Source organism: Erythrolamprus reginae, chromosome 5 (genome assembly GCF_031021105.1).
Source record: "Erythrolamprus reginae isolate rEryReg1 chromosome 5, rEryReg1.hap1, whole genome shotgun sequence".
In the NCBI taxonomy this organism is placed as follows: Eukaryota; Metazoa; Chordata; class Lepidosauria; order Squamata; family Dipsadidae; genus Erythrolamprus; species Erythrolamprus reginae.
Window position 1 is genome coordinate 17901975 of NC_091954.1, and position 22848 is coordinate 17924822.

At 43.5% G+C, this 22848-nt stretch overlaps 1 protein-coding gene across 4 annotated transcripts in view; it reads right to left on the bottom strand.

Moving 5' to 3' along the window:
* Positions 1 to 22848, bottom strand: part of CTNNA3 (catenin alpha 3) — a 1220185-nt gene that overhangs the window by 1178820 nt on the left and 18517 nt on the right. For all 4 annotated transcript variants that reach the window (XM_070752167.1, XM_070752166.1, XM_070752168.1 and 1 more), the window contains exon 3: positions 22477 to 22669. In XM_070752167.1, the coding sequence (XP_070608268.1) occupies positions 22477 to 22669 (193 nt within the window). The remainder of the gene's footprint in view (positions 1 to 22476; positions 22670 to 22848) is intronic.

Genomic DNA, 22848 nt, shown 5'->3' on the forward strand with positions numbered 1-22848 from the left:
TCCAAGAAACAACTAAGCTCAGTGAGCACCAAGGACCACTCAGACACTGACTATGCTCAATTGTTTTATGAGAACTGACTTTGCTTAGTTCTTCCTCCTGCAAGCATGCAAGTATTTACTTACATTTTAAAATCGCCCAACAGCTGCAGGTGCCTGGGTGATTTATAATAAACAAAACACTAAAAATACAATTTCAGTATAAAAACGTGTACAATAAAACTAAATAAAATCATCATATAAATTGGTAGCTATAAAATGGAGGTTCAAAATTAAAACTACAGTGGTACCTCGACATACGAGTTTAATTCATGCCAGAGCCGAGCTTGTATGTTGATCAATTCGTATCTCGAACGAATGCATTTAGATTTTGCTTTTCGCGCCGAGATAACTGGAAAAAATGGAATTCTTGCGCCACCTAGTGGACGCTCGACTCGTATCCCGAATTTGAGCTCGGGTGTCGAACAGAAATTTTGCTCGCGTCTCAGCTCGTAACTTGGAATACTCGCATGTGGAGCAGCTCGTATCTAGAGGTACTACTGTATATGAATTAAAGTATAATTCAATTCAATATAAAAGACCTGGTGTCAGAATGATGCTAAGGTAGAGGCTAAAGTTCCTTTGAGGAAGGAATCCCATCAGTGAAGTCCACCATAGAAACAGTACTCTTCCTTTTAGAGTTTAATTTGACCTTCTTTGCTTGATCTGGAGGAGGACCTTCCTAAGAGATCTTAAGCTCTGAGTGAGAGCCAATCTGGCATTGTGGTTAAGCCACCAGGCTAGAATTCATAAGGCTGTGAGTTGTAGTCTCACTTTAGGCACAAAGCCAACTTGAACCAATCATTTTCTTTTAGTCCTAGGAAGGAGGCAATGGAATACCACTTCCAAAATCTTGCCAACAAGGATTTATCCAATCACCAAACGCCAACATTGACGTGAAGGCATGCACACACATGCACTGGTCTGAATAGGTACATACCAGTGGTTGAAATGCTTCCAGTTCACTCATGCCTGTTGGTCGTAGGAGAGCCGGTCATGAAGGGAGCACAAGGCTCCGCCCATTGTGGCGGCGGCAGCGGGGCACTGTGGAGATGGAGCGAGCGTGCTTCTGCAAACTGGCCGCCCGAAAAAAGCTGAACTTTTTAAAAACACTGCGGGACGTGGGGAAATTTCCTAAAAAGCGGGACAGTCAAAAAGACCCCGCCAAAAGTGGGACATCTGGTCACCTTACTCTAGTTCCCTCCTCTACCTTTTAGATGATGGAGTTGTCAGCTAGATTCACAAGGAAACTGTTTGATTTCCTAGTTGGTTTGGATTTGTCTCCCAGTTAATAATAATAATAATAATAATAATAATAATAATAATAATAATAATTTATTGGATTTGTATGCCGCCCCTCTCCGTAGACTCGGGGCGGCTAACAACAATAATAAAAACAACATGTACAATCCAATAATAAAAACAACTAAAACCCCTATTATAAAACCAAACATACACACAAACATACCATGCATAACTTGTAATGGCCTAGAGGGAAGAGCTATCTCAACTCCCCCATGCCTGGCGGTATAAATGAGTCTTGAGTAGTTTACGAAAGACAGAGAGGGTGGGGGCAGTTCTAATCTCCGGGGGGAGTTGGTTCCAGAGGGCCGGGGCCGCCACAGAGAAGGCTCTTCCCCTGGGGCCCGCCAAACGACATTGTTTAGTCGACGGGACCTGGAGAAGGCCAACACTGTGGGACCTTATCGGTCACTGGGATTCATGCGGTAGCAGGCGGTTCTGGAGGGAATCTGGTCCATTCCCATGTAGGGCTTTAAAGGTCATAACCAACACTTTGAATTGTGACCGGAAACTGATCGGCAGCCAATGCAAGCCACGGAGTGTTGAAGAAACGTGGTCGAATCTTGGAAGCCCCATGATGGTTCTCGCGGCTGCGTTCTGCACGATCTGAAGTTTCCGAACACTTTTCAGAGGTAGCCCCATGTAGAGAGCGTTGCAGTAATCGAACCTCGAGGTGATGAGGGCATGAGTGATTGTGAGCAATGACTCCCTGTCCAAATAGGGCCGCAACTGGTGCACCAGGCGAACCTGGGCAAACGCCCTCCTCACCACAGCCGAAAGATAATGTTCCTATGTCAGCTGTGGATTGAGGAAGACCAAGTTGCGAACCCTCTCTGAGGGGGTCAGTAGTTTCCCCCCCCCCCCCAGGGTAAAGGACAGACAGATGGAATTGTCCTTGGGAGGCAAGACCCACAGCCACTCCGTCTTGTATGGGTTGAGTTTGAGTTTGTTGACACCCATCCAGGCCCCAACAGCCTCCAGGCACCGGCACATCACTTCCACTGGTTAAAGTGGAAGTGGTTAAAGTCCCCCATTACTACTATAGTGTGCTTCCTATTGTAATTACATTAGTTAACCAAGAAAGTTGCTATATTCTGTTCAGAACCAATTGTACTGAGAAGGACTTAGTTTAAAGCTGCAGTATCTAAGCCAATATATTACTGCCTGGTGAAGTATTGCTGTAGATTTTATTAATCTCTTGAGCATAGAGCCCAAGGGTTTTATACCGCATGTACAACAAAGGCAGATCTGGTAGGATGGAAACATCTATCTTCACAAAATTATCAACCTCGCTTATTAGTCTTGACCCTTGCACTCAACCAGCCGTTGCCACTTATTAAGTTTAAAACCTGAAATTATTTGATTGTTAATATGGATTTTCCCCTGCAGTGATTGCAGGAAAGAATCAAAGAGAGCAAGTTAGAAGTTTGTATTACTAATTATGTGATCTTTTACACTAATGTTTCTCTCAGCCTATCTGGGAGAATTTTAATGTTAGTAGCAGTGCAAACAATCCAATTTTATATTAGTGCTTTTTCTGATAATTGCCCCACTGAAAAGGATAGATTTAAATTTATTCCAAGGCATCAACAAGTGTATTAATCTTGCACAGCTGGGCTGTCCAAATAGCTAATACTATATAGAGGCTCTTTGTGCTAAGAATGAAGTTAATAAAGGGCTGAACCTTTTGGTCCACAAGGAAATCAATACACAAGATTGTTCTGAATTTGGGGTTATTATTTCAATTATTCAATTGACAGTGACCATCCAGACAATAACTATTTTCCTTTTTTTCCAAAAATTGAGTGAACAAAAAAGCAATTAACTCTGTCCAGTTATTTAGGCCAATTTCAGCTCTAACCAAATTAGATAGCTCATGAATAATATTGTTTTAAAACCTGTTAGCACACAGAATCTAATTAAATCTGTTCTTCTCTAGTTTTGGCAGATGCATCAGAGTTGGTCCTAGAGCTATTTCAAAATTTAATTCAGGAATTGCAAGTATCTTTACATTTATTTGCATAATAAAAACTTTATTGTTAAATAATAGGAGCTTTTTGTTTAAGATGACACAAAGGAAGTAGTAAAGTTGTAGGAGAGAGTAGTAGAAGTTAACAGAATTAGAGTGAGCAAGAGGAAAGTTACCCTTGCCGCGACTTCGACTGGTATCAGAGTGCACAGCCCACACATGCACCACTACGGACACCAGGGATGGGACAACTGGATCAAACGGTCAGGTTGGCCATAAGGAACATAGCTAAGGCAAGGGACAGGAGCTAGAGGCGGGACACTGGGTCCTCCATCGAACGGCACTTGGTAACCATGTAGAAGTCTTATACAGTGGTACCTCATCTTACGGACGCCTCTTCTAACGAACTTTTCAAGATACGAACCCGGTGTTTAAGATTTTTTTGCCTCTTCTTCCGAACTATTTTCACCTTACGAACCCAAGCCGCTGCTGCTGGGATGAAGGGGTTTCTTTTTTTTCACCTTTTTTGAAGAAAGAAAAGGGAGGGGCGGCTTGGAGGGGGAAAGAGTGCATTTCAAAAACTAGAAAAACAGCGTGCTTGCAGGCACTGAAAGTGTCTTTTGAAGAAAGAAAAGGGAGGGGCGGCTTGGAGGGGGAAAGAGTGCATTTAAAAAACTAGGAGAACAGCGTGCTTGCAGGCACTGAAAGAGTGTCTTTTGAAGAAAGAAAAGGGAGGGGCGCCCCCCTTGCCTTTCTTCCTTCCCACTCACCCTTTAGCCTAGCTTTGCTTCTTCCACCCGCCCCCTTTAGCTGCTCCTCCCTGCCCTCTGTTCGCCTCCCTTCTAAAGTTTGGGATTTTCCTGAAGGATTTGCACGCATTATTTGCTTTTACATTGATTCCTTTGGGAACATTGTTTCATCTTACGAACTTTTCACCTTATGAACCTCCTCCTGGAACCAATTAAGTTCGTATCATGAGGTACCACTGTACTTTGTTTGACAGGAATACCAGAGCGCCAGATAACAGCGAGGGAGCGCAGCATCCCTGATGGTAATATAGAAAGGGGTTTTCTCAGCACTGACCTGCATCTTAATTATTATTATTATTATTATTATTATTATTATTATTATTATTATTATTTATTTGATTTGTATGCCGCCCCCCTCCGTGGCTCACAACAATAATAAACAGTGTACAGTAAACAAATCTAATACTTAAAAGAAAAAATATCTAAAAACCCATTATATAAAAAACATACAACACAAGCATACCATACATAAAACTATATAAGCCTGGGGAAAATATCTCAATTCCCCCATACCTGGCGATATAGGTGGGTCTTAAGCAATTTACGAAAGACAAGGAGGGTGGAGGCAGTTCTGATCTCTGGGGGGAGTTGATTTCAGAGGGCCGGGTCTGCCACAGAGAAGGCTCTTCCCCTGGGGCCCGCCAGACGACATTGTTTAGTCGATGGGACCCGGAGAAGGCCAACTCTGTGGGACCTTATCAGCTGCTGGGATTCGTGCGGCAGAAGACGGTCTCGGAGGTATTCTGGACTGATGCCATGTAGGGCTTTATAGGTCACTACCAACACTTTGAATTGAATCTTGTTAGATAGGGCCAACAATTTATCATTGTTGATTTTTGTTTACTCTTTCATATTCCTTGACCATCTCATATTACACTAAAGCCATCTTTTTTCTAGCCAGAGGGAACTCCTTAGAACTTTAGCTATCATTGAAGATTCATTTTCACAGTCAGAAATCAATGAAAACATCTTCAATTTATAACCATGTTGGACAGTTTAAATAAACAGTGAAAGTAACTTGCCGTTATATTCTGACTTCACTATCAAAAAGAAAAACTTATGGAGAAGTTCCTACTGAAATCTACCTCTGAAAATATTTTGTTTTACACACACACACAAACAACAGTATGAAAAGAGGACGACACTTCATGCTTTGAAATAGGGGCAATTTTTAAAAAAATATTGATTATGGCTGATCCATTGCATCATAGAAATTATTATTATTTTATTATTATTTATTAGATTTGTATCCCGCCCCTCTCCGAAGACTCGGTGCGGCTCACAACAGTAATAAGAAACAGTGTAACAATGGGACAAATCTAATAATAAAAAATATATACAAACCCCAACAATTAAAAACCAAAGCACATACATACCAAACATGAAATATAAAAAGCCTGGGGGAGATGTCTTAGTTCCCCCATGCCTGGCGATACAAGTGGGTCTTGAGTAACTTGCGAAAGACAAGGAGGGTGGGGGCCGTTCTAATCTCCGGCAGGAGTTGGTTCCAGAGGGCTGGGGCTGCCACAGAGAAGGCTCTTCCCCTGGGGCCCGCCAAACGACATTGTTCGGTGGAAATATTTTATTATGAAAACCACTCTCATAATACAGTAATTAAAATGGGGATGCTTATTGCTACAAGAAACATAAAACGGTTACGTCAAATATAATTTAAAATAACACTATTTTCTAGTAGGTTCAATTGGTAGGAATTGCACATCAATACTCAGGCAGCTGCTCCAAAGATAAATCCAACATTGATATTAAAATTCAACCACCAAACTCCTAAGCAAGACCACTCAGTGCTTCCCTGTGTAGTTAAAACAGCTGTGTGATTCAAAGCACAGATGTTTTCCTCATTTTGGACTTCTGTGTCCAAAGAGTTGCCTACTATGGAGGCACATGATTTTTTTTCCCCAGTTGGGAATTGCATTATTTATAAAGCACCTGTTTGCTTGATGTTTTGCCCACACACAAATTACAAACCACACTACTCCCTGTTGGAGCTTTGCTGCCAAATCTATTCATTTCTTTGAGTACCCACATAAATTTTAGTTACACAAACCCTTTGAATCATTGCTTTTTAACTGCTGCTGTTCCAGATTTGAATTTTCATGGGAATTAAATACTGGTACAGTGGTACCTCTACCTAAGAACGCCTCTACTTAAGAACTTTTCTAGATAAGAACCGGGTGTTCAAGATTTTTTTTGCCTCTTCTCAAGAACAATCTTCCACTTACAAACCTGAGCCTATGAAACTGTAACCGGAAAAGGCAGGGAGAAGCCTCTGTGGGGCCTCTCTAGGAATCTCCTGGGAGGAAATAGGGTCGGAAAAGGCAGGGAGAAGCCTCTGTGGGGCCTCTCTAGGAATCTCCTGGGAGGAAATAGGGTCGGAAAAGGCAGGGAGTAGCCTCTGTGGGGCCTCTCTAGGAATCTCCTGGGAGGAAACCGAGTTGTCGAAGCGTGGAACTCATTACCGGACTCCATAGTGTCATCCCCAAACCCCCAACACTTTACCCTTAGATTATCTACGGTTGACCTATACAGATTCCTGAGAGGTCAGTAAGGGGCGAGTACAAGTGCACTAGAGTGCCTTCCGTCCCCTGTCCTATTGCTCTCCTATATCTCCTATTCCTTTCTTCTATTCCTATGTCTCTTCTTCTATTCTTTCATTGATATGTTCTATTACTATATCTTCTTTTCTATTCTTTCATAGATATATTTTACTATGAGTATCTCCTCTATAGCCTTCATCATGTATTTTACTCTCATTGTGTACTGGACAAAATAAATAAATAAAAAAAATAAATAAATAAAATCTTGAAATTCCCAAATTCCCCAGAAGATGAATCCAAAGCCACAGACAGGATGTCCCCCCCTCCCTAGGAGTTATAAAACTTTTGTTCTTTCTGTTGTGAAAACTGCAGCCCACTCTGAGCTTAGCATCTGTAAAGTTTCTGAATAATATTAGCAACAACTCAAACACCATTGTTTTCTAGCTAAATAATTTCATGGGAAGATTATCGTCAGGAATATACCAAGGCTTCACATGCAGTTGTACCCCTCATTAAAAGTGCCCTCGGGCTGATTTAATTTTTCACATTGGTTCCCTGGCACATTGTCTGCTACGATTAAGTTTTATCTGGCACCGCCATTTTATTTTACGTTTGCCATATCATCATAAAAGGAGGAGAGGGCAAGAGAATCTGTTCTTTTTTGATGAAGAATATGCCTGCCCATCTGTTGACCATCATCTCGTTGCAGAATTATTGATGTCCTTCTGATCTGGCAAGCTCTCTTCTTTCTAAGGGCCCAATTATATACCGTGTTATAAAAATAACATAATCTTGGGACTTAGAGTGTGTGGAGAAAATATGAACTCTCACCCTCCTATGGTGAAGCAATATACTTTCTAAATGCGGTTATTGTATTTCAGGAGAAACCTTTATCGGTACTAATTGGCAACCTTTTTTCTAAGATGAACTTGGAGAAGCTATTTACAACAGAAACACAAGGAAAGGGCAGAATTAAAATTGAAGGTGGACAAAACCACCACTTTCATATTTTCATACACATACACACACACTGGCTGGTCACTTATATAAAAGCTATATATATATTATTGCCAGTGTTATTTGGTTTGAAATTTAGATTTAAAGTTATAAATACATTCAGGTCTTTGCAAATTAGATATAGAAGAATTAAAAGGATAAAAAACAACCAATTTATCTTAGGAGAAAATAAATGGGTGTTGAGTGAAAAGAAATGTATTTGCCCAAAGACGAAAATCACTGCACCTTGGCTCCAGCTATCACTAATTGTATCTGGCATTTCCATGAGATGGATATGTTTAAATCTATTTTTATATATTTCCATTACAAGTATTCTCATTTTTAAAAAATCTGAAATACAACCTCTCAGTATTATTTTTTAGTTTCAGACTTATGAAAGCCTTGTTATTTTGCAGGACTGGCACCATTTGCAAAAGAAAGATAGGAAGACACATGGTAACATCATGCCCATATATCCTAGTATACTCATATTTGAAGTAGACCCAGAGACAGGGTTCAAACAAATCGGTACTTTTTTATTCAGCTCAGAGAACAAGTGACAGCTCAGCAAGGCAAGTGACAATTCAGCGAGTACCGACTGACTCTGCTTGGAGAAGCCGCTTCTTTTATACATTTGCGGCTCCCGCCAAAGCAAGAGCCAGCCGCGTCTGAGCCAATCAGGAGCGACTTCCTGCTTCAGCTCAGACAGCGCTGGGAGACGGAACAAACTATCTACAGGAAATACAAGGTAGCCATTTCAAGATACAACACCCCTCCCCTCATAGTTGGACACATCCATCACGAAAGCCACGTGACAAAGTCGTCCAATCGGTGGGGTCTCCGTGAAGCTCGCGCTGACCTGCGCAGTTCAATTTCTCCTTCGACATTGACTGTGGAGGACGGCTCGCCGCTGTTCTCCCGGTGCGGTGGACTTGGCCTGGCGGGCCCAACGAACGCTTCGGAGGAGGAGGATGGCTCGGCGTCGCTGGATGGCTCTCCCTGGCCCGATAAGTCCCTTTGCGTGTCTCTTAATTCGGGCAATGTGTTAAAGTCTGTTGAAGGGGGAGAGTCCATGTCAGCGGGTTGTGGCAACTGATTTTCTGTCCGTTTCCGAATATGGTCTATGTGTCGTTTCCACAAACGACCATCCTCTAGTTTTACTATATAAGTCTTTGGTGCATTTTGCTTAACAACAATTCCTTTCATCCAGTTTACATTTCCATCAAAACTTTTTACATACACATTTTGTCCCAAATACATTTCTCTTTCAGGTTTTACACACATTTGATTGCTATTGATACAGAATCTTGGGTCCAACCTATCTAGTGGTGACCTTAATTTTCTTCCCATTAATAACTCTGAGGGGCTTACATGTGTGTGCGAGTTAGGGGTGATGTGTTGGGTGAGTAAGAATTGGTCCAAATTCTGTTGTACATCCCCAGGGCCTGACCTGCGCAATGCCTCCTTTGCCACACGAACGTAACGTTCTGCCAAGCCATTAGCCCAAGGCGAGTAAGGCGAGATGAGGGCATGCCTGACCCCTAGGCCATCTAGGAACAATTCAAATTGCCTGGCTGTTAGCTGTGGCCCATTGTCAGACACTAAGATATCTGGGCAACCATGGGTGGCAAACAGTCTACTCAATACCTTGATTGTGGCACTTGTGGTTATGTTATTCATTGCTATTATTTCCACCCATTTGGAGAACGCATCAACCACTATTAAGAAATACTGGGACCCCACTGGACCAGCAAAGTCAATGTGGATTCTTGACCAAGGCCCAGCAGGCTGTTCCCACTCAGCCGGAGTTGTTTTGGGGGATTAGGCCGTGACTCTTGGCATGGTTCACACTTCGATACCCAGCTCTCAATATCAGCATCCAGACCTGGCCACCATAAATGCCCTCTTGCTAGGCTCTTCATCCTGACAATCCCAGGATGGCCCACATGTAACATTTTGAGTACCTTTACCCTTAGGCTTTTGGGGATGATCACTCTATCTCCCCACAGCAGACAACCCTTTACATAAGATAACTCAAGTCTTTTGGTTTTGAAGTCACCCAATTCAGGTTTCACAGAATCATTTTGCCATCCCTTAAGTACACAGTTTACCACTTGTTTAAGGATTTGATCTTGCTGCGTGTGTGCAGCTACCTCTTTGGCCGTGGTTAGTGGGTTATCCTCGAGTTCTATCATTAGTACATCTGTGGAAGGAGCAGGGTCCTCCACTAAGTCTGTTATGGGGCACCTGCTGAGGCCATCTGCGTGATTGATTTCCTTCCCCCCCTTGTGGGTGAGATCATACTGGTACCCTGAGAGGAAAAGAGCCCATCTGATCAGTCTTGGAGACATAAAAGGCGGAGTGGGCTTATTGGGGGCTAGCAGACCTAGTAAAGGCTTGTGGTCAGTAACTAATTCAAAACTTCTTCCAAAGATGTAATTGTGAAATTTCTTCACCCCTGCCACTAAAGCTAGAGCCTCTTTATCTAACTGGCTATAATTCCTCTCTGTGCTGGTCATGGTTCTGGAGAAAAATGCTATTGGGGCCTCTGTCTTATTAGGCAGAACGTGAGCTAGGACTCCTCCTATGCCGTACGGTGAAGCGTCGCACGTGAGCCTAATGGGTAGTGAAGCACTATATTGGACTACCACACTTTTAGAAGTTAGTAATTGCTTTATTTGGAAAAAGGCTTCACGTTCAGTTTCCCCCCAGGTCCAGCGGGTTTCCTTCTGGAGTAAACGATGTAGAGGCTCTGCTACTGTTGCCTTCTGCTTTAAAAAAACGGAATAAAAATTAAGGAGGCCTAAAAATGCCTGCAGCTCATTCTTATCTCGTGGCTCTGGGGCTTCCCTAATGGCTCTCAGCTTCTCTGTTGTGGGGTGGATACCTTCTTTGTCTACTTTATATCCTAGGAATTCTATACTGTTGGTTCCCCAGACACATTTGTCAGGCTTGATTCTTAACCCTTTATCCTGTAACCTCTTAAGTACTTCCCTTATTCTTTTGTTTACTTGTTCCTGGTTTTCCCCTGCAATTAAGATGTCATCAAAATATGGAATGGCCCCATTTACCCCTGACAATAGGCGTTCCATAATGCTCTGGAATATCCCTGGGGCTATGCTCACCCCAAACTGTAACCTCGTGCATTTGAAAGCCCCCCTGTGCGTTACAATTGTTTGTGCGTTTGCTGTTTGTTCATCGACCGGAAGCTGCTGGTAAGCTTGCGCGAGGTCGATCTTTGCAAACCTTTTTCCTTCCCCCAGGGAGTGTAGGAGTTGTTGCACCACCGGGATGGGGTAGGGGTGATGTTGGAGGGCCTTATTTAGGGTAGATTTATAGTCAGCGCAAACCCTTAAAGAACCATCTGGCTTCAGAGGCGTAACTATGGGCGTTTCCCATGGCCCTTGTTCCACAGGGACCAAAATACCTTGGCTTATAAGTTTATCAAGCTGCAGGTCTAGTTTGGGGAGAAGCGGAAGGGGTACCCTGCGAGGTTTGAGCCTGACTGGTGGGACCTTGGGGTCAATAGAAAATGATATAGGGGGCCCCTTATACGATCCTAAGGTGGGGCTGAACACTTCGGGGAACTCTTGCACAAAGTTAGGTATATTATCACAGTTTACATTACACACACCCGAAATTTCAATCCCCAAAGGTTCCATCCAAGCCAACCCCAAGAGAGAGTGCTTAGCCCCCGTTACAATAAGCATGGGTAGGGTACATTTGACATTCTTGAATACAATAGGTACATTTGCTGTTCCCAGGACCGAGATCACCCCCCCTTGAAAATCTCTGATCACTAAAGAGGTTTGTTTTAGATCAGATTTAGACAGATTAGGCATATACAGTTTAAACTTTTCCCAAGGCATAATGGTATACCTAGACCCAGTATCAAGCTCCATCGAGCATGGTTGGTTATTTAGTAACAGCGAGATAACAATTTTGGCCCCTTTTTTTGTTGCCGTGTTATTCACGGAAAATTGAGTGTTACCTCTAGAGTAGTCGCGGTTAGCGGTTGAGTAGTTCCTTTGGCCCGAATAGCGGAACGGTCGATTTTCTCGCGGTTGGGGCGTCTGGGTTTGTGGTCATTGGTGTTGCGGTGTGGCGAATGTCTCCTCTGGTGCCGTTGCTCTGCATGCGATGGCGATGTGGCCTCGACGGTTGCAGCGGCGGCATGTGGCGTCTCGGAAAGGGCATCGATGGCGCTGGTGGTTTCCTCGGCAGCCCGCGCAGGGGGCTGGGGGGTGAGTAGCTCTGTGGTGTCTCGGCTGGTCTTGTACCAGGAAGCAGTTGTCCCCGATGTGAGCTGGTTGGCTGGGGTCGTCTGATTCCACGGCGCGGGGAGATGCGGAGTCAATCTTGGCGATGAGTTCTCGCCTTCCGTGTTCTTTTAATTCTCTAGCTGCTGCGTCGGCGGCTTCTGCGGTTTGCGCTAGTTTAATCACGGTTTGTAGAGTCGGCTCGTCTTCGGTGAGGAGTTTGTTCCTCACCGTGGCGCTTCTCATACCGAAAACCAAGGCATCGGTGAGGCGAGCTTCCGGGTCTTTAAACTTGCATTGTGCAAGTACCGTCCGAAGTCGCGTTGTAAACTGGTTTATTGATTCCGTTTCCTTCTGAGCCATCATGGAGAACTGATGCCGAAAAACCATGGCTGGTTTGGTCGGTTTGAAATGGCTCGCTAGCTTGTCTTGTAGGACGTCCCAAGCGACGGTTCTTGCTGGCTGCGGGTCGGTGAGAGTTTGGGCAAGGCCACGGATTTCTGGGCCGCAGTAATTCAGAAAAATAGCCCGTCTGCGATCGGCTTCGGCTTCCTGTATCCCTGCCGCCTCGAGGAAGATCTCGAAGGTGGCCATGTATTCGTCCCAAGACGTTTTTTCGGGGTCGAAGAATTCTGGAGCCCGGCCGATCTGGACGTTGCTCATGTTGCACGCGGTGTTTCTTCCGTCCGTTCGTCGCCAGTGAAGTAGACCCAGAGACAGGGTTCAAACAAATCGGTACTTTTTTATTCAGCTCAGAGAACAAGTGACAGCTCAGCAAGGCAAGTGACAATTCAGCGAGTACCGACTGACTCTGCTTGGAGAAGCCGCTTCTTTTATACATTTGCGGCTCCCGCCAAAGCAAGAGCCAGCCGCGTCTGAGCCAATCAGGAGCGACTTCCTGCTTCAGCTCAGACAGCGCTGGGAGACGGAACAAACTATCTACAGGAAATACAAGGTAGCCATTTCAAGATACAACAATATTATTGATATAATTAATAATTAAAGTAGTTTGGAAAGAAAAATGACTACATGTAACATATAACCTTCCCATAAAATATTTGTGAAAAAGACACAGCATTAAACCCATAATCTTTTCTGGAAACACTCCTATAGTTTTAATTTAGTATTGCCCACAAGATCATATGCTGCAATGTCTTGCCTGTCGGCGACTACTTCAGCTTCAACCACAACAACACAAGAGCACACAACAGATTTAAACTTAATATTAACCGCTCCAAACTTGACTGTAAAAAATATGACTTCAGTAACCGAGTTGTCGAAGTGTGGAACTCATTACCGGACTCCATAGTGTCATCCCCAAACCCCCAACACTTTACCCTTAGATTATCTATGGTTGACCTATCCAGATTCCTAAGAGGTCAGTAAGGGGCGAGTACAAGTGCACTAGAGTGCCTTCTGTCCCCTGTCCTATTGCTCTCCTATATCTCCTATACCTTTCTTCTATTCCTATATCTCTTCTTCTATTCTTTCATTGATTTGTTCTATTACTTTATCTTCTTTTCTATTATTTCTTAGATATATTTTACTATGAGTATCTCCTCTATAACCTTCATCATGTATTTTATTATGTGTATATAGATATATACCCACTAAAACCCTCATTGTGTATTGGACAAAATAAATAAATAAATACAGTAAATAAAATAAATAAAATAAATAAAACATATTCTCCTTTTGGTATACATAGAAACATAGAAGATTGACAGCAGAAAAAGCATGGCAACATGGGATATTTAGCTGGTCAGATTGAAAGAAAACTATCTTGAAAAGACTTGACTTCTTGGAGGACCTTTGTTGGACTCCACCTCCCACAGATAAATTATTGCATTTGTTTTCCGGATTGTTGGCTTGGCTATTATGGTGAATTCTATGCCATTATCTTTAAACCCCAAGCAGGCTGGGTAGGTCTTTGTCCACGATGGTCAGTGGTAGGAGGTCCTTGAACTTTCTGGAGTTCATGGGAAAAATCCCTCCCCAAGACTGGAATGCTGTTTCCTTGATAATCATTCCTTGATAAGCATTCGCTGGCTGGGGAATTCTGGGAGTTGAAGTCCAGATATCTTCAAGTTGCCAAGGTTGGGAAACACTGCCTAAGAATGTCCTATTATTATGTGCTCACTGTCTCTTGTGCTTCTGTTTTCCCACAATCTAACCCAACCCCACAGAAGAGGCATTCAGGAAGTAGCTCACACTGCTCCACTCTAATCCCCCTCCGTCAATCTGGACTTAAGATCTGGAGCATAGCTTATGACTCCTGCCCCATACTTCCCAATAAACATAGAGAGACACAACACACGAGTCTAGCAGAGAGACAAGGGACCGTCAGCCACCTACCTGGCCGGCGGCATTTGCTGCGGGGATGGGGGAGCAAAGGCGTCCATATTGGGGGCGTGGCCAGGACCATGCTGCAGCAGGTCACCAGGATGACGCAAGTGGCGCATAGAGCGCCGGTTGGTTGAGAGGCGGGGCGGGGAGGCAGTTGATAAGGAGCCTCCGACCGGCACTGCCTCCTCTTTGCCCGAACTGCCACGGAGACACCCGCCCACCCTCCCTCTGTTACAGGGTGCACCTGATGGGGCACCCCTCGGGGCCCCGAGTAGGAATTTTTGGCGGTCATGGTATATTGGTGTCACCATGATTGTTTTTTCACCTACTCCATTCTGTGCGTGGAAGTGTGGCTAGGGGGTGTTCTTGCCAGTTAGCCATGTCCTCCCCCCCCTCGCGGTCACTGGGGGGCGGTAGGGCAGAAAGGGGCTCAAGCAGCAACTGTGTGATCCCCTTTAGGGCACCTCTTGGGAGGTGATGGATGACCCCCTCCCTGTGCTACAGGGCTCGGCCGGCTTGGGTGGAGGAGGGGGGCCGCCCTTGGGGCTCGCTGGCTGGTGTTTTTTCAAAAACCATCAGCGTGCTGTCCCACACGCCAGGGGCTGTGGCTCGGGGATGGGGGCAGGTGTAAGGAAACCACTCCCCTTCGCCCGGGCAAGGAGCTTTCACCCTATAGTTGGTTAGAAAGGTTTGACATTGGATTCTACCCCCTTTTGATTGATTTACACCTCTGCAGGTCATAAATTTAGTTAGTTAGTTAGTTAGTTAGTTAGTTAGTTAGTTAGTTAGTTAGTTAATTAATTAGTTAATTAGTTAGTTAGTTAGTTGGTTAATTAATTAGTTAATTAGTTAGTTAGTTAATTAATTAGTTAATTAATTTGTTAATTAGTTAGTTAGTTAATTAATTAGTTAATTGATTGATTGATTGATTAGTTGATTGATTAATTAATTAATTGGTTGATTAGTTAATTAGTTAATTAGTTAATTAATGATTTAAACTACAATAAAGTGACCCCGTTATACCCACTATCTGTGTCCGAGTGTTACTCCGCCTCCGCTGCAAAGGGCAAATGATATCTATTCCCCAGATTAGAAGCTTAGAGGCAAACAGATACACAGAGAGATGCAAATTATTACTTCCTTACACAAAAGAAAATGCAGGCGCCTCTTTTGACCACTACTGATAAAGGACTGGAAAAAAGTCCCTAATCTCTTCTTCTTCTTTTTTAGTTTTAAGGAAGAATCATTTTCTATAGCAAAACAACAATGTACTCTCCTACGCCCACGATTATATGCCATGCAGCTAAGAAGTAGAAATGGTAATTTTATTCCTAAATTCAAAGGAAGGTCACAGCATTTCCTTCTTACATTAAATTTGGTTTTCTCTTCCTTTTCCTTTTTTCTGCTTTAATATAACAGAATGAAAACATAGAACAATGGTAAGCTGGAGAGGCGTAAAATTTTAGTGCTGGGTTTTACACTTGAAATAATACACATAGCTGGGTGAAGGAGTCATGTATCTAAAATTAACCTTGCTGTACCATCACTGTTTTGGAATATATCCTAGGGAATGATATGAAGAGCTGTTTGAACCAGACCACTATCTTGCTTGCCCTAGCCTGCTCCTTCTATTCATAATTTACAATGCATTCCCCCGACTTTTATTGTAAAATAAAAACAGAATTTTATAAAATTTGGCAGGAAGTATATAATTGGTGGAGTACAAAAGAAGAATTTTAAAGATTATGAAAATCTGGATGTCATAATATATTGTTAGATTGAATATTATATAGAGGCACATGTTGGATAAATTTATTTTTACTAATTGGTTTTAATTAATTATGTCAATTATAAATATATAGTATAAATATTTCAAATTTAAGAACTTAATGTAGTTATTGATTACTTGAAATATTGCACCGACGAGCTTATCTTTCTGTATTGATCTAACTTAGAATGAGCCTTTTTTTTCTTCTGTATTAGGAAGACTTATTTTCGTAGCGGAGCAACTGTAGCTCCTTTATGTGTTGAATGTTGTCCGTCTTGTTTGTCATATTTTTTAAAAATAACCAATAAAAATATTTCAAACAAAAAATACAATGCATTCCCCCTTTAGCTCATTCAACTACAGGCATCCTTGTAAAAACACACAAATCATTTGTACAGAATGCCAATAAGTAGTGATGGGCGAACCGAACTCGCACAATTCGGGTCCGTACCAAATTTTGTGGTGTTCGGTATGCCGAACACGAACCCGAAATTTTTTGAAACTTTTGGGCAAAGTTCGGGGTTGCATTCGGCGTTTGGAGCTTTGACGTCACCAGCAGGTTGCTAAGGATGCCAAGGTGATCACTTCCCAGATTCCATGGAATCCGGGAAGTGATCACCTTGGCATCCTTAGCAACCTGCCAGTGACGTCAAAGCTCCGCCCCCGGAATCTCTTTGCGGGAGGGATTCCCCAGCTCCTTCAAAGGGAGGTCTTCACGTAAAAATAAACATTGTTATTTTTACGAAAAAGGACGCCGCAGCGGCGCTGCAAGCAAAGGGCGGTCCTTTCACGTAAAAATAAACATGTAAACAGAAATATATATTTCTGTTCTATCCCAGTAAGGGTATGGCTAGCTGATGAGGCCAGAACAAGGCCGAAATAGCGCTATCCTAGTCTCCCTTAATTTTAAAAAATTCAGCAAAAATATATGTCAGATGTTTTTTGCTGAATTTTAAAATTAAGGGAGACTAGGATAGTACTATTTCGGCCTTGTTCTGGCCTCATCAGCTAGCCATACCCTTACTGGATCCAACAGAAAAAAAACATATATATATGGAAATAAATGCCAAGTATTTCAGCTATGCTTGAACAGTCATCGCTAAGAAATGCACTAGTGATTACCCTGGGAATCTGTTCCAATCCTCTCCTGCCTGTACAGTAATTAAACATCTACTTCAACAACAATTAAACAGTTGTTTGAGAATCCAAATGGAAAACTTAACATCAAGCAATATTGTCATCTGTACATCGGAGTCATTTACTTTGGCACCATACCAGGCACAAGATATTGTGAGTCCTTCAATCTGTGAAGGATGATTCTCCCCCCTCCACCAATGGCTGTTGTGTTGCTATAAAGAAGCATTTTGCTAGTAGAGGATAAATATTTCACTTACAAATTTAGCAGCTTTAAGTACTGTAACAACATGACTCCAGAGATTCTGTAAACAGGCCGCATAATTATAGTGACCCTATTTTCTTAGGAGAAAATAAAAGGCAACCCCCCCCCCCAAAAGGAACCCAACACTTTACCCTTAGATTATCTATGGTTGACCTATCCAGATTCCTAAGAGGTCAGTAAGGGGCGAGTACAAGTGCACTAGAGTGCCTTCCGTCCTCTGTCCTATTGCTCTCCTATATCTCCTATACCTTTCTTCTATTCCTATATCTCTTCTTCTATTCTTTCATTGATATGTACTATTACTATACCTTCTTTTCTATTATTCCTTAGATATATTTTACTATGAGTATCTCCTCTATAAACTTCATCATGTATTTTACTATGTGTATATAGATATATACCCACTAAAACCCTCATTATGTGTTGGACAAAATAAATAAATAAATAAAATAAAACCTCTGAAAGAGGTTCATAAGGGAGAAAACATGTTTGTAGACATACTTAGAATCAGAGAGCTAGAAGGGAACTCAGAGGTCAGACTTGAGAAAATATTAAGAACTTACTTCTCTGGACTGGAGCACAGTGGTACCTCTACCTAAGTACGCCTCTACTTACGAACTTTTCTAGATAAGAACCAGGTGTTCAAGATTTTTTTGCTTCTTCTCAAGACCCATTTTCCACTTACAAATCCGAGCCTCCAAAACTGTAACCAGAAAAGGCAGAGAGAAGCCTCCGTGGGGCCTCTCTAGGAATCTCCTGGGAGGAAACAGGGCCAGAAAAGGCAGGGAGAAGCCTCCGTGGGGCCTCTCTAGGAACCTCCTGGGAGGAAACAGGGCCTCGACCCTCCTTGTGGTTTCCCCAATTGCATGCATTATTTGCTTTTACATTGGTTCCTATGGGGAAAATTGCTTCTTCTTACAAACTTTTCTATGTAAGAACCTGGTCACGGAACGAATTAAGTTCGTAAGTAGAGGTACCATTGTATAACCAAGAATTTCTGCTATGAAATAAGTTGAGCAAATAATGTAGTAAGGGTAGTAAATGATAAAGCATTTTTAAAACAACATGAAAAAGATTGTACATGATATGCTATAAAAGAAGGGTGGTCAATGCCCAACTGCTGCTGCTACCATCTTGACTTTTCACACACACAATCACACATGCGCGCGCACATACAAGGATGCCTTGACATTGGGAAAATACTAGGATCAAAAACCTTTATTATTTCTTTTGCCATTTCCTGCTCTTCATCCGCTCTGTAGCACAACCCAGAGGTGGGTTCCTACTGGTGCAGTCGGTACGCTCCTCCAGTAGTGGCCCGCCATTGATGCAATTTTGGCGTGATGGCTCTGGTACTGTCTTTACTGGTCCGTGCGTGCCACCATCTTTTTTTCCTAACTTTCAGCAATTTTTCAGGTCTCTGAATATGCACAGAAGTAAAATTGTCCCTCTGTGCATGCATGGAAGCAAAATCACACTAGGGCAGGGATCGTGCAGAATGTAGCTGCCAGAGCTATCATGGGCTTTCCTAAATATGCCCATGTCACACCAACACTCCGCAGTCTGCATTGGTTGCCGATCAGTTTCCGGTCACAATTCAAAGTATTGGTTATGACCTATAAAGCCCTTCATGGCACCGGACCAGAATATCTCCGGGACCGCCTTCTGCCGCACGAATCCCAGCAACCAGTTAGGTCCCACAGAGTTGCCTTCTCCGGGTTCCGTCAACTAAACAATGTCGTTTGGCGGGACCCAGGGGAAGAGCCTTCTCTGTGGCGGCCCCGGCCCTCTGGAACCAACTCCCCATAGATATCAGAGTTGCCCCCACCCTCCTAGCTTTTCGTAAGCTCCTTAAAACCCACCTCTGTCGTCAGGCATGGGGGAATTGATACTTTCCCTCCCCCTAGGCTTATAAAATTTTATGTATGGTATGCTAGTATGTATGATTGGTTTCTAAATTGGGGTTTTAAATTAACTTAAATATTAGATTTGTTTACATTGTATTATTATTGCTGTGAGCCGCCCCGAGTCTGCGGAGAGGGGCGGCATACAAATCTGATTAATAAATAAATAATAAATGGCGAACCTTTTTTTCTTCGGGTGCCGAAAGAGCATGGGTGTGCGCTATGGCACATGCATGAGTGCCCTCACCCATAATTCAATGCTTTGGGGAGGGCAAAAACAGCTTCCCTCTGAAGCACGAGAGGCTCGTGCTTCAACCTCTCCAGGCTCCAAAGGCTTCCTGGGAACCAGGGGAGGGTAAAAATGCCCTCTCTTATCCATCTGGAGGCTCTCTGGAAGCCAAAAACACCCTCCCAGAGCCTCTGTGCAAGCCAAAAATATGCTGGCCAGCACACACATGCAGCTGAGCTAGGGCAACGGCTTGCATGCCAGCAGATATGGCTTCGCGTGCCACCTGTGGCACCCGTGCCATAGGTTCGCCATCACTGCACTAGGGGATGCATGCACGCAAACGTATGCACACAAAATGTCACAATGTGCATGCAGCGCACTGATAGGAAAAGGTAAGAGGAACCCATCCTTGACACAGCCCATAAATTAAGCACACAGGTGTATACAGGTAATATTTGATTTATGACCATAATTGATCATGTCTATCATGATCGTTGAAAAAGAGGTCAATCATGTGACCTTTGAAAAGTGTTCGGAAACTTCAGGTTGTGCAAAATGCAGCTGTGAGACCAATCATGGGCTTTCCCAAATATGCCCATGTCACACCAACACTCCGCGGTCTGCATTGGTTGCCGATCAGTTTCCGGTCACAATTCAAAGTGTTGGTTATGACCTATAAAGCCCTTCATGGCACCGGACCAGATTACCTCAGGGACCGCCTTCTGCTGCACGAATCCCAGCGACCAGTTAGGTCCCACAGAGTGGGTCTTCTCTGGGTCCCGTCAACCAAACAATGTCGCTTGGCGGGACCCAGGGGAAGGGCCTTCTCTGTGGCGGCCCCGGCCCTCTAGAACCAACTCCCCCCAGAGATTATAATTGCCCCCACCCTCCTTGCCTTTCGTAAGCTGCTTAAAACCCACCTCTGCCACCAAGCATGGGGGAACTGAGATACACTTTCCCCCTAGGCCTTTAAAATTTTATGCATAGTATGTCTGTATGTATGATTGGTTTTTATATAATGGGTTTTTAACTGTTTTTAGTATTGGATTAGTGTTACATACTGTTTTATTACTGTTGTTAGCCGCCCCGAGTCTGCGGAGAGGGGCGGCATACAAATCATATAAATAAATAAATAAATAAATAAATAAACAAACTCAATTTTATAAAGTTTTTTTGCATCAATTGATAAGTGAACACTATAGCTGTTAAACAAATGCCACTGAGTGGCTGAGGTTTGGTTATGTGACCGCAGAGGATGGGCACAACCATTGGAATGTTGAATCCAGATCATAACAGTGGTGGGCTGCTGCTGCTTTGAACTGGTTCTTTAGGACTGGTAGCAGAAATTTACCCCCGCTCGCCGAACTGGTAGCAATGATCAGCAATCTACGCTCCCGAACCAGTCCTCCAGTCAGCACAGCCTGCAAGAAAACCCCCTCTGCGCATTCACAATCAAACTCAATCCAGACAAGACGGAGTGGCTGTGGGTATTGTCTCCCAAGGACAATTCCATCTGTCCATCCATTACCCTGGAGGGGGAACTACTGACCCCCCCAGAGAGGGTTCGCAACTTGGGCGTCCTCCTCGATCCACAGCTGACATTGGAACATCATCTTTCGGCTGTGGCAAGGAGGGCGTTTGCCCAGGTTCACCTGGTGCACCAGTTGCGGCCCTATCTGGACAGGGAGTCATTGCTCACAGTCACTCATGCCCTTATCACCTCAAGGTTCGATTACTGCAACGCTCTCTACATGGGGCTACCTTTGAAAAGTGTTCGGAAACTCCAGATCGTGCAGAACGCAGCCGCGAGAGCCATCGTGGGGCTTCCCAGATTCGCCCACGTATCTACAACACTCCGTGGTCTGCATTGGCTGCCGATCAGTTTCCGGTCACAATTCAAAGTGTTGGTCATGACCTTTAAAGTCCTACATGGCATTGGACAAGAATACCTCCGGAACCGCCTGCTACCGCACGAATCCCAGCGGACGATAAGGTCCCACAGAGTTGGCCTTCTCCCGGTCCCGTCGACTAAACAATGTCGTCTGGCGGGCCCCAGGGGAAGAGCCTTCTCTGTGGCAGCCCCGGCCCTCTGGAATCAACTCCCCCCGGAGATTAGAATTGCTCCCACCCTCCTTGTCTTCAGTAAACTACTTAAGACCCACCTATACCGCCAGGCATGGGGGATCTGAGACACCTTTCCCCCAGGCTTATTATAATTTATGTTTGGTATGTATGTGCTGTTTGGTTTTTAATTATGATAGGGTTTTTAGTTTTTTTTAATATTAGATTTGTGCCTGTATAATATTGTTTTTATCGTTGCTGTGAGCCGCCCCGAGTCTTCGGAGAGGGGCGGCATACAAATCTAATAAATAATAATAATAATTATTATTATTATTATTATTATTATTATTATTATTATTATTATTATTTTGGGCATGTGCAGAGGGTCATTTCCAGGGGTTTTGTGTGACATGATGGGGTACGCATGCAAGTGGAAGTCACCCTGGGTCATAACCAGTCCCGTTTGGAGCGGTTGATATTAAGTTTGAACCTGTTGTGTGCTCTTGTGTTATTGCGGTTGAAGCTGAAGTAGTCGTTGACAGGCAGGATGTTGCAGCATATGATCTTGTGCAGCATATGATCATGTTTAAGGCGTCGTAGTTCTAGGCTTTCTAGACCCAGGATTGTAAATCTGATCTACTAGCAAGTCTGGCTAAATAGAGAAGAGCATAATATCAAACAGACAGGCAGATGTCTCTATTATTTTGGGACCTGAATTTTTTTTTTTTAAAAAAACCATCCTTGGGGAACAAAACAGAGATCATAAAACATATTATTGGAAGGGCTAAAGAAAAGATGTAGCCGTTGAAGCAGTGATATCATTGTCAGTAAAAGCAGGCTTACTTTCTTTGCGAACCTCGAGGAGAGCAGCATTCAGTTCTTCCATAAGGACAGGAGCCTCTTTGGCAATTTTCTCCCCTTTATCCAACAAGTTCCAAGTAGCTTCTTCCACAGAAGCAAGAATTACATGAGCTCTTTTGGAACATCCTTTTTTCTTGCCAGAAGGATTCTGGGGGCAATTCATTAATGTGGTCACCTAAAACACAAAGGAAAGACCCACATCTTCATTTCTGCAGTGCTGTTCTGGATCTGCATCCTATCTCAAGACCTAAAATGGTCACCTAACATCAAAAACATCATCAAAAAAGCACAACAAAGAATGTTCTTTCTGCGCCAGCTCAGGAAGCTCAAACTGCCCAAGGAGCTGCTGATACA